The sequence below is a fragment of the Agelaius tricolor genome, unplaced genomic scaffold (assembly GCF_023055355.1).
Source record: "Agelaius tricolor isolate 1412-34295 unplaced genomic scaffold, bAgeTri1.0.p SCAF_88, whole genome shotgun sequence".
NCBI classification, from domain to species: Eukaryota; Metazoa; Chordata; class Aves; order Passeriformes; family Icteridae; genus Agelaius; species Agelaius tricolor.
In genome coordinates this window covers 21,219-33,445 of record NW_027269348.1, presented here as the reverse complement: position 1 = coordinate 33,445, position 12,227 = coordinate 21,219, and the positions used below count along the sequence as shown (strand labels likewise).

The 12,227-nt window shown below is 66.1% G+C and overlaps 1 protein-coding gene and 1 long non-coding RNA gene across 3 annotated transcripts; both read right to left on the bottom strand.

The window, feature by feature from the left end:
* Window positions 1-813: 813 nt before the first annotated feature.
* On the bottom strand, window positions 814-8,420 carry SAMD1 (sterile alpha motif domain containing 1). Its single transcript, XM_071418624.1, has 5 exons — window positions 7,742-8,420; window positions 5,535-5,693; window positions 4,423-4,516; window positions 3,042-3,153; window positions 814-2,052 (listed from the first exon to the last, which is right to left on the bottom strand). The coding sequence occupies exons 1-5, from the start codon at window positions 8,274-8,276 to the stop codon at window positions 1,888-1,890; spliced, it is 1,065 nt and encodes a 354-aa protein (XP_071274725.1). The 5' UTR covers window positions 8,277-8,420; the 3' UTR covers window positions 814-1,887.
* Window positions 8,421-9,116: 696 nt separating this feature from the next.
* LOC139585721 (uncharacterized) lies at window positions 9,117-10,759 on the bottom strand. 2 transcript variants are annotated; one of them, XR_011677223.1, is made up of 3 exons: window positions 10,481-10,759; window positions 10,054-10,354; window positions 9,117-9,684 (listed from the first exon to the last, which is right to left on the bottom strand). It is a non-coding gene; the product is annotated as an uncharacterized lncRNA (long non-coding RNA). The 2 variants fall into 2 exon arrangements; XR_011677222.1 differs by having other exon boundaries at window positions 10,459-10,758.
* Window positions 10,760-12,227: the final 1,468 nt, after the last annotated feature.

Sequence of the window (12,227 nt, the reverse complement as noted above, 5' to 3'; positions counted from 1 at the left end):
GGGAGGAGGGGGAGGAGAAAGGGCACGGCGGCTTTTTGGCCACACTGGCCGCCGTACGGAAATAGGGAACATGAATGCCGCCATCTTCACTGGGGAACTGCTATTGCGCATGCGCAAAGCGGATGGATTTCGGGCCTCTCCGGCCGCCGTAGAGAGGCGGCATACGGACCTAAATTGGCCCCGCCGGCCGTCGTAGGGGCACATGGAGCGGAACGATCCCTTATAAACGTTTATGGGGCCTCACGGGCATGTGGGGGCAACTGGGACCTGTTTGGGGCCCTGGGAAGGCCGAGGATGTTTCAGAGCGGCTGAAAGCACATTGGAAGCATTGGGCCATTTGTGGCTTTAGCTGCGTCTGAGGCTGTTCTGGGGCAGTTTAGGCTGGTTTGGGGGAAGTTACTGCTCTTTTAGCGAAGCCCGAGGCTGTTCTGGAGCTGTTTAAGGGCATTTTAGGGGAGATGAGGGTTTTCTGGGAATGTTTGAGGACAGTTTAGTGGAGCAGAGGCCGTTTTTGAGGCTTGTTTATGGAGCGCGGCTTTTGGGCCCTGCCGGCCGCCGTAGGGGGCGTGGCGCCTCCAGCTGCTGGAGGGCGCATGCGCAGAAGAGGTCGCTATAGAGCGGCTCCCTGAGGGGACCAACGGCGCCCCCTGGCGGGCGGGAGGACCCGCGCATGCGCAGCACCCTCCCCTCACTGGGCGTCCCCGAGACCCCCAAATGCCCCCCCCATTCTCCTTCATTCTCTTTTTCGGGGGGCTCTAAGGCGGGAGCACCCCCCGAAATGGGGGTAGCCCCAAAAAGCCCCAAACCCCGAGATTTTGTGTTGATATTATTTAATTTTTCCGTTTTTATTTAAAAAAACCCAAAACGAGCCAGGCCCGGGGAAGCGGGGGGGGGCGGGCACAGACTGCGGGGGGGATTTGGGGGGGGCGCCCCCCCCCTCGTGGCCAAGGGCTGGGGGGGCCGCACCCCAGTTTGGGGGGGGGGGGCACGGGCTGGGGAAGGTTAAAACATCTCCGGGCAGAGCCCCCCAACCCCCTCCCCCCGCGGTAAAAATCCCCCCCAAGAAAAGGGGGATCCCCTAAAAAGGGGGCTCCCTCAAGGAGGGGTGACCCCGCCCCCAGAGGGGCCCCCCAAAAAGAGGGGTGAGCCCACAAGGAGCGGGGTGTCCCCACCCTCAGTGTGCCCCAGAGAGAGGACCCCCCCCAAAAGAGAGAGAAGATCCCCCCCAAAAGAGAGGAGACCCCCCCAAAAAGAGGGGTGACCCCCTCAGAGTGTGGGATTCCCCCCAAAAGAGGAGTGAACCCCCCAAAAGAGAAGGGTGACCCCTCTGAAGAGAAGTGACCCCCCTAAAAGAGGGGTCCCCAAGGAGAAGCCCCCCAAAAGATGGGGTGGACCGCCCCCAAAGGAGAAATGACCCCCCAGAGAGAAGCCCCCCCAAATCAAGGGTGAGACCCCCCCAAAAGAAGGGTGCCCCCCCAAAAGAGAGACCCCTCAAAGAGGGGTGGGACCCCCAAAGAGACATGGGACCCCCCCCAAAACAGAGATGAGACCCCCTCAAAACGAGGTGGGACCCCTCAAATGAGAGCAGGACCCCCCCAGATTAGAGGTGGGACCCTAAAGAGAGGCAAGACCCCCCCCCCCCAAAGAGAGGTGGGAACCCCCAAAGAGAGGTGGAGCTCCCCAAAGAGTGGTGGGGCTCCCCAAAGAGAGGTGGGGCTCCCCATAAAAGGGGTGGGGTCCCCCCGACCCCACCCCCCAAAGTCTCAGTGTGCAGCAGCGGGGGGAGGGAGGAGCCCTCCCGGATCCCGGGGTGTCCCCGCGGGTCTGGGGGTGTCCCCGCGGGTCTGGGGGGGTCTGGGGGTCCCCCCGTGGCTCCGGGGGGGTCTCTCAGGCCGGGAAGGGCTCCGGGGGGGGCTCCTCGTCCTGGAAGTGGCTGCGCTGCAGCAGCTTCACGTGGTACTCGTAGATCTTGAGTGCGGGGCCCAGGCGGATGGAGAGCCCCGTGAGCACATCGGCCCTCTGCATCAGCAGCAGCGACTTGCCATCGATCTCCTGGGGACATGGGGACAGTGAGGGACACTGGGGACACTGGGGACATTGGGGACAGCCACAGGGACAGGGGACAGTCACAGGGACAGGGGACAGCCAGGGACAGAGAGCCCCGTGAGCACATCGGCCCTCTGCATCAGCAGCAGCGACTTGCCATCGATCTCCTGGGGACATGGGGACAGTGAGGGACACTGGGGACATTGGGGACAGTCACAGGGACAGGGGACAGTCACAGGGACAGGGGACAGCCAGGGACAGAGAGCCCCGTGAGCACATCGGCCCTCTGCATCAGCAGCAGCGACTTCTCCTGGGGACATTGGGGACAGGGAGGGACAGCCATGGGGACAGGGAGGGACAGCCATAGGGACAGTCACAGGGACAGGGGGGACATTGGGGACAGCCATGGGGACAGGGAGGGACAGCCATAGGGACAGTCACAGGGACAGGGAGGGACAGCCATGGGGACAGGAGCTGGAGCAGCCCCGGGTGATGGAGGAGGGTGGGGTGAGGGGGGGATCTGTGGGGGAAATGGCGTTTGGGGACACCTGCAGGGACAAAGGGACATGGGGACAGTGGGGGATGGACCCTGGGGTGACACTGGGGAGGGTGGAGGGTGGAGGTGTGGTCAGGGGGACTGGGGACACCCCAGGGACAGGGGGGACACCCCAGGGTAACCCTGGGGGACAGGGGTGGGTGCAATGGGGAGGGGTGGGGACCTATGGGGAAAATACAGGGGACACCTTGGGGACACCGCCAGGGACAGAGGGGACACCTTGGGGACACCCCTAGGGACAGAGGGGACACCCCTAGGGACAGAGGGGACACATTGGGGACACCCCCAGGGACAGAGGGGACACCCAGAAGGCAGCGGGAGGGGGCAGGGGTGGCCACAGAGGAGTTCTGCAGGGAGGGGACCATTCTTGGGGACACCTGTGGTGACAGAGGGAGCCCTGGGGACACTGTGGGGACAGGGGGGACAGGGGTGGCCCCACCTGCTCCTGGAAGGCCCCGGCCTGCTCAGGGAACCCGGCCTCAGTGAAGTACTCGACCACGTCCCGCACCGACCACTCCACCGGGTCCACGGCCTTGTCCTTGCGCCCGGCCCTGGGGACAGGGACAGCGTCATGGGGACAGCGTGGGGACACACGGACACGGGGACAGGGACAGCATCACGGGGACAGCGTGGGGACACACGGACACGGGGACAGGGACAGCGTCATGGGGACAGCGTGGGGACACACAGACATGGGGACAGCGTCATGGGGACAGCGGGGGGACACACGGGGACAGGGACAGCGTCATGGGGACAGCATGGGGACACACGGACATGGACATGGGGACGGCGTCATGGGGACAGCGTGGGGACACACGGACATGGGGACAGGTACAGCATCACAGGGACAGTGTGGGGACACACAGACACGGACATGGGGACAGGTACAGTGTCATGGGGACAGCGTGGGGACACAGACACGGACATGGGGACAGGGACAGCATCATGGGGACAGCGTGGGGACACACAGACATGGGGACAGCATCATGGGGACAGTGTGGGGACACACGGGGACAGGGACAGCGTCATGGGGACAGCGTAGGGACACATGGACATGGACATGGGGACAGCGTGGGGACACACAGACATGGGGACAGCATCATGGGGACAGCGTGGGGACACACGGGGACAGGGACAGCGTCATGGGGACAGCGTAGGGACACATGGACATGGACATGGGGACAGCGTGGGGACACACAGACATGGGGACAGGGACAGGGACAGTGTCATGGGGGCAGCGTGTCATGGGGACACACGGACATGGGGACAGGGAATAGCATCATGGGGACAGCGTGGGGACACACAGACATGGTCACCGGGATCGGGACACCTTGGGAACACAGTGACTGGGACACTGGGACACGGGGACAGCGCCATGGGGACACCATGGGGACACACAGACATGGTCACCATGATGGGGACACACAGACATGTTCACTGGGACACATGGACAGCATCATGGGGACACCATGGGGACATGGTCACTGGGACACTGGCAGGGACAGGGGGACACCAGAACACGGTCACTGGAACATTATGGGGACAGAGTCACAGCAACAGAAGGGCGACACAGAGACATGGTGACAGGGACAGGGGACATCCAGGGGGACATGGGGACAATGGTGATGGGGACAGCAGGACACTGAGTGCGACACAGATGGACACTGGGTGGGACACGGGTGACACAGAGGGAAACAAGGGACACAAGGGATGAACCAAGGGGACACTGGGGGGGACATGGGGCACCTGGGGGACACAGAGGGACACTGGGTGGCACACGGGTGGCACCGAGGGACAATGGGACACTGCCCCTGACTCACGTGCAGCTGAACGGGGCCCCCTCGGCAGCCTGGGGGCCCGGCCGGCCTGGGGACAGTGGCACCGAGGGCTCAGCCCCCGCCAGCGCCGGGGACACTGCGGGGACACCAAGGGGTCACCAAGGGACAGCCAGAGTGACCCCAGAATGACCCCAGCCTGCCTGACCCTCCACCCTCTGCCCTGACCCCACAGCCCAGAGTGACCCCCATCCCTGAACTGCCCCCCAGCACCCCCAAACTTGAACACCCTCCCCCCAAACTGCCCCAATCACCCTCAACCTGCGCTCATCACCCCCAACCTGCCCTCAGTACCCCCAAACTGCCCCCATCACCCCCAAACTGCCCCCATCACCCCCAACCTGCCCTCATCACCCCCAACCTGCCCTCAGTACCCCCAAACTGCCCCCATCACCCCCAACCTGCCCTCAGTGCCCCCAAACTGCCCCCATCACCCCCAACCTGCCCTCAGTACCCCCAAAGTGCCCCATCACCCCCAAAGTGCCCCATCACCCCCAAACTGCCCTCAGTACCCCCAAAACTCACACATCCCTACTCCCAAAGTGCCCCCATACCTGCCCTCAGTACCCCCAAACCGCCCCCATCACCCCCAACCTGCCCCCATCACCCCCAACCTGCCCCCATCACCCCCAACCTGCCCTCAGTGCCCCCAACCTGCCCCCATCACCCTCAACCTGCCCTCAGTACCCCCAAACTGCCCCATCACCCTCAACCTGCCCTCAGTACCCCCAAAACTCACACACCCCTACTCCCAAAGTGCCCCCATACCCGCCCTCAGTACCCCCAAACTGCCCTCAGCACCCCCAACCTGCCCTCAGTACCCCCAAACTGCCCCCATCACCCCCAACCTGCCCTCAGTACCCCCAAACTGCCCTCAGTACCCCCAAAACTCACACACCCCTACTCCCAAACTGCCCCCACACCTGCCCTCAGTACCCCCAAACTGCCCCCATCACCCTCAACCTGCCCTCAGTACCCCCAAAACTCACGCACCCCTACTCCCAAAGTGCCCCCATACCTGCCCTCAGTACCCCCAAACTGCCCCATCACCCCCAACCTGCCCTCAGTACCCCCAAAGCCCCCTGCCCCCTCAGTACCTGCTCTGTCGGGCTGCCCAAAGGCCCCCTCCTTTTTGAGGGGGGCCATGTGCTGGCAGCCCCCCTCCCCCGGGGCGCAGGCCTTGGGCTGGGGGGGCCTCTCTGGGGGCGGCTGCCCCGGGGGGCGCAGGGGGGGCCCCCCCCCGGCCCTCCCCGTTCAGCTGCCGGGGGGGCCCCGCGTCCTCCGAGGCCTCCGAGCCCGTCCCGTCCTCGTCTTCTTCATCCTCGTCTTCCTCCTCCTCTTCCTCCTCCCGCGCTGAGGCCTCGCTGCTGCTGCAGGGGGGCTGGGGGTCCCCAAAACCGTGAGCATCACCCCAAAGGGAACCCCAGGAGCTGAGGCCCCCCTTCCCCAACAATCTACAGCCCCAACACCAAAATCGACAGCCCCCACCAAAACAGGGGCTCCAAAGCTGCTCCTTGACCCCCCCACAGTTTGACACCGCCACCCAAAAAAATTCAAATACCCTCAGTCCTGAAAGTCACCCTCCCAATCCAGGAGACCCCCAAGAATGAACCCCCCAGTCCTGCAGGTTCCCCCTCAAACCCAGGATTCTCCAATTCCACCCCCCCCCTCCCCAGAGCTGTCACCCCAGAATTGTCATTGATCCCCCTCAACTTGTCCTGGGGTTCCCCCAACGTCCCAGCCCCCATCCTCATCCAGTCCTGGCTCTTGGTGACCCCAAAACCCCCTAAGGTCCCCACTGTCACCTCAGGTCTCCTAAATCCCCCTGTCCCTGTCCCACCCTCTCCAGGTCACCCAAGTCCTCTTGGGGGTCCCCAACATCCCCTTGAGATCTCTGCTGTCCCCTCAGGCCCCCAATCCCCTGAGAGGTCCCCTAAAGGTGGTCCCCAACCCTCTCAGGCCTCTCAGCCCCCCAGATTCCCTCAGGAGACACCCCCAGGTCCCCTCAGCTGCCCCAGTTCCCTCAGGGGACCCCTAAATCCCCTCAGGCTCCCTCCCCAAGTCCCTTTCTCTGTGTCCTGTGTCCCCTCCCCACCAGGTCCCCTCCACCTTGTGTCCCCCCTCTGCCCCCACCAACCCTTCAAGGATCCCCTCAGGTCCCCAGTGCCCCCTCAGCCCTCCTGTCCCCGGTCCCCCCAGAGCCCCCCGGCCCCCTCAGACACCCCCAAATTCCCACCACCTCACCCCCGGCCCCCTCAGGGTCACCCCCCCAGAGCCCCCCAGTCCCCTCCATGCCCTCAGGGTCCCCTCAGCCCTCCCAGCTCCCCCTCACGACCCTCGAACCCCTCATGGCCCCTTCTCACGACCGCCAGCCCCTTCCCCAGTGTCCCCTTAGGCCTCCCCTCATAGAGCCCCCCGTTCCCCCCTCACGACCCCCGGCCCCCCCATGTAACCCCCCCTTTCCCGCGCTTCCCTCACGACCCTCAGGATCCCCTCAGGCCCCCCCGCTGCCCCCTCACGACCCCCGAACCTTTCCCTCCCCCCCTGTTCCTCTCAGTGCTCGGTCCCCTGCTCACGACCCCCGGGCCCCTCGCTCCTCTCAGACCCCGAGTCCCCGGCCCTTCCTGCGCTCCCCCTCACGGCCCTCGCACCCCTCGGGGTCCCCCCACACCATCCCCTGTCCACGGATCCGCCTCTTCCCCTCATGTCTCGTCCCCTTCCCGCGCTCCCCCTCACGACCCCCGGGCCCCTCCCCAGTGTCCCCTCAGGGCCCCCCCGCTCCCCTCGGCCCCTCACCAGCAGCACCCCCCGGTGCCCCCTTACGACCCCCGCACCCCTCAGTCCTCATGACTGCCTTCGATGCCCCCTCAGGGTCCCCTCAGCCCCCCAGTGGCCCCTCACGACCCCCGCACCTCCTCAGTCCCTCATCGCTCCCCTCCCTCCGATGCCTTCTTAGGGTCCCCTCAGCCCCCGCTGCCCCCCTCACGACTCCCGCACTCCCCATTTCCCTCAGCCCCTCATCGCTCCCCCCCTTCCCGCGCTCCTCCTCTCGACTCCCGGTCCACTCCCCGCCAGTGCCCCCCTCACGACCCGCGCACCCCTCAGTCCTCATGACTCCCTTCGATGCCCCCTCAGGGGTCCCCTCAGCCCCCGGTGCCCCCTCACGACCCCCATTCCTGCCAGTCCCTCACGTCTCCCCCCGCCTTCCCGCGCTCCCCCTCACAATGCGCGGGTCCCCCCGCTCCCCTCAGCTCCCCGCCGCTCCCCTCAGCCCCCCGCCGCTCCCCTCACGCCCCCTCCTCACCTTCCGCGCCCTCCCCGCGGCCGCTCTCCCGCGCTCTCCCGCGGGCCGTGGCGATGGCGCCCAGCCGGGTGCGCTCGGGCCGGGCCCCGCCGCCCGTTCCGCCCGCCGCCGCCCGCCCCCGGGGGCCGCTCCGGCCGCCCCCCCGCCGCCGCCGGGCGCGGCCGAGCCCTGGAGGCGGCCGCGGGTGAGGCGGCCGTCGCCGCCGAGCAGCCGCGCGGTGTCGCGGAGGCTGACGGGCGGCGGGGCGGCGGGCGGGCGGCGGCGGGCGGCGCGGCGGCTGCACGCGGGCGGCGTTGCGGTACGAGATGCTGCCCTTGTAGGAGACGCGGAGCACGGCGCGCTGCTGGATCAGCTTCTCCAGCTCGGCACGGGTGCGCTCGGGCTCGGGGCCGTGCCGCCGCCGCACCATGCGGCAGATGCGCTCCAGGTCCGGCCGCGCCTTGCGCGAACGCAGCGAGTCGATGGTGTCCAGGATCCACTCCTGGTACCGCGGGGCCTGCTCGGGGCCCGGCGGCGGCGGCGGCGGCACCGCCATGGCCCCCCCCGCGGCACCGCCGGCCCCCCCCTCCCGCGCCCCTTCCTCCTCCTCCTCCTCCTCCTCCTCCGCCCCCGCCCCGCCCGCGCGCGCCCGCTCGGAGGAGGAGCCGCGGCCGCCGCGCGCGCGCGCCTCGGGGTGGAGCCGCCCCCTGCGGCCGCGCCCACGGAAAGCCGCACCCACAAACGGTGAATAAGCCACGCCCACCCATCTGAAGTCACGCCCACCTCCATGGGAACCACGCCCACGCCCAGAGCCCCGCCCCCTCTGCCATTAAGACACGCCCATCCGTTTAAGCCGCGCCCAGATTTACAAGCCCACGCCCCTTCTGGTGAGACCACGCCCATTATTAGAGGCCACGCCTACCGCTGGTATCCCCCGGTCCCCGAAAATGGGGGACCCCCAATTGCCAGGGCCCCGGAACCCATGGAGCCCCCCCCCCCCCCAAACCAATGGAGCCCCCCCAAACCCATGGGGTCACCTCATACCCATCGGGATCACCCGAAACCCATGGGGTCACTCCAAACTCATGGAGCCCCCTCAAATCCATGGGGTCACCCCCAAACCATTGAGACTCCCAAATCCATGGAGCCCCCCCAAACCCATGCAGCCCCCCCAAACCAATGGGGTCACCACGATCCCATGGGGTCACCTCCGACCCATGGAGCCCCCCAAACCCATGGAACCCCCCTGAAACCATAGGGTCACCTCAAACCCACAGGTCACCTCAATTCCAGGGCCCCCCAAAGTCAAGGACACCCCAAACCCGCGGGGTCCCCCCCAGACTCATAGGAACCCCCACTCTGGGAGCACCCCAAAATTTCCAAACCCGATTTTTCTCCCAAACTTTATTGATTTGTCCCAAACCCGTTTACAACGAAGCCTTGGGGGCTTGAGCCCCCCTCAGGGGCTTTTGGGAACCCTCCCCGGTTTTGGGGACCCCCATCTGGGGACAAAGGGGGGGGACTTCCATCTGGGGGGGGTTAAAAGAGGGGAGTAACTGCCCTGGGACACCCCAAAACCCCGAAAGCGGGGTCACAGCCCTGGGACCCCCAAACATCACCCAGGGACACCCCAAAACCGGGGATCCCAGTCCCAGGACCCCCCCAAAGCCCCTGGGGTTCAGGGGTATTTCAGGCATCTCCATGTTTTGGGGTTCAGGCTTTATGGGGTGCTTTATAGGATTTTGGGGTCCAGCTGTACATTTTTTGGGTCCAGGTGTGCATTTTGAGGTCCAGCTGTGCAGTTTTGGGGTCCAGGTGTACATTTTGGGATCCAGGTGTTCATTTTGGGGTCCAGCTGTGCAGTTTTGGGGTCCAGCTGTGCATTTGGGGTCCAGCTGTGCATTTGGGGTGCCCCCCCATGCTCTGGGGTCAGGTCCTGGCAGGTCCTTGAACCTCAGCACGATCTGGGGGCAGAAAAAGCCTCAAAATCCCCCAAAACCTCCCCCAAATTCCCCCTAGGAACCCCAAAAACCCCCAGAGTTCCCAAATCCCCATAGACCCCAAAACTCCTCAGGGACCCCAAAACCCCCCCCAGGGATTCCCCAAAAGTCCCCAAGGAACAGCCAGGACCCCCTGGGGACACCCCAAGGGGGACAAGGGACACTTTGGGGACCCCCTGGGGGGGCAGGGGACACATTGGGGACACCCAGAGGGACAAGGGACACACCTGGGGACAGGCGGGTGGGGGGGGGGTGACACACTGGGGGGACAGGGATGGCCCTGGGGACCATCCTGGGGGGTGTGGGGACACCTGGGGACACCTGGGGACACACCTTGGAGGGCCACCAGAGGTGTCTGAGGAAGGGGAAGGTCCCAGCTCTGGCTGCAGCACCTGGGGACAGGGACACCTGTGTGACACCTGGGGACATCTGCGGACACCTGTGTGACACCTGGGGACACCTGTGTGACACTTGGGGGACAGGGACACCTGTGTGACACCTGGGGACACCTGTGTGACACCTGGGGACACCTGGGGGACACCTGGGAACATCTGCGGACACCTGTGTGACACCCGGGGACACCTGTGTGACACTTGGGGACATCTGTGGACACCTGTGTGACACCTGGGGACACCTGGGGGGACACCTGGGGACAGGGACACCTGTGAGTGACACCCAGGGACACCTGTGTGACACTTGGGGACATCTGTGGACACCTGTGTGACACCTGTGTGACACCTGTGTGCCACCTATGTGACACCTGTGTGACACCTATGGACAGGTACACTGTCACAGCCCTGGGGACACTGCCACCATCCTGGGGACATCCCAGTCCCCTCCCTGTGCCTGGGGACACCCAGCGATGACACCGAGGTGCCACCAGAGCCCCCCGTGTTGGGGACAGCAATGTCCCCTCGACACCAACACGTGTCCCCCCTGAGGACACCCTGGGGACACCAATGTCCCCAGACCCGATGTCACCAGTGTCCCCTCACCCCCCCTGCATTCCCAGTCCCCTCCTCTGTCACCTTCCCGTGCTGGGGTTGTCCCCCTGTGACCCTGCCCCGTGTGTCCCTGATGTCCCCATGTGTCCCCCTGTGTCACCTTCTGCCTGTCCAGCACCCTCATGGCAAAGTGTCCCCTCTGTCCCTGTGTCCCCATTGTCCCCTGTCCCTGCCCCCTGTCCCCCTGTCCCCGTGTACCCTGTCCCTGTGTCCCCCTGTCCCCTGTGTCCCCTCTCTCCCCCGTCCCTGTGTCCCCATTGCCCTCTGTCCCCCATCCCTGTGTCCCCCTCATCCCCTGTCCCCAGCCAAGGGACCCCGTGCCCCGAGCTGGCCCCGCTTTGGGGACTGGGGGGACCCCAAAACCACCGGGGGGACCCCAAACCACCAGGAGGGACAGGGACAGCACTGGAGCGGGGTTCTTGGGGACATCGAGGGGACAGGGGGACATGGGAGTGTCCTCAAGGGACAGGGGACACCCTAAAGAGGGGACACCCCAGAGGGGACAGGGGACACCCCAGAGGGGACAGGGGACACTCCAAAGGGGACAAGGGACTCCTGTCCCCCCCAAAGAGACAGGGGACACCCAAAAGGGGACAGGGGACAGGGGATCCCCCAAATGGACAGGAGACATCCTAAAAGGGACAGAGGAAACCTGAAAGGGGACAGGGGACACCCAAAAGGGGACAGGGGACACCTGAAAGGGACAGGAGACACCCCAAAGATGACAGGGGACACCTGAAAGGGACAGGGGATGCCCCAAAAGGGACAGGGCTCCTTAAAGGGGACAGGGGACACCCCAAATGGACAGAGGACACCCCAAAGGGACATGGAACTGCTCCAGGGGACATGGGACACCCCAAAACACAGAGCCCCCCCCAAAGCAGACTGGGGACCCCCAGAGGGACCCAGAGGAACGGGAGGGGACAGGGGGACCCAAAAGGGCCCGAGGCCACCCCACATGCCCCGGCCCCCCCTCACCGTGTCCGGAGCTGTCGCCGGCCGCTGTCCCCGGGGGCTCAGACTTTGTCCCCGGGGCCTCCCAGTACGGCCCAGTCGGACCAGTGACCCCGCTGGGGGTCCCCGATCGGGGAAACTGAGGCAGGAGCACCCCCCTGAGGGACCCCAAAAACCACTCGGGACCTTGGGGGTGTCCCTCTGCCCCCCCCAATCAGGGCTCACTCTGGGGGGTCCCTCCCCGGTTTTGGGGCGCCCCCGGCCCGGGCTGCTCGCGGGGGGGCTCCCCCCGGGCCTGGCCCCGCCCGTAGCGGAGGAGGCGCCCCAAAAGCAGCGCCCAGAGCAGCGCCTGCATCCACAGCTGGAACGGGGGGTCCCAGCCCCAGCCGGGCCCCCCGGGGGACATCGCTGTCCCCTCCTGTCCCCCCCCCGGTGTCCCGGTACCGCCCGTGCCCCCGGCTTTGTCCCTGAACCCCCGGGAATGAGGGAGGGACGGGCCTGGCCCGGCCACGCCCCCCGGGCCCCCCCAAATCCATCCCGGGGGCACCG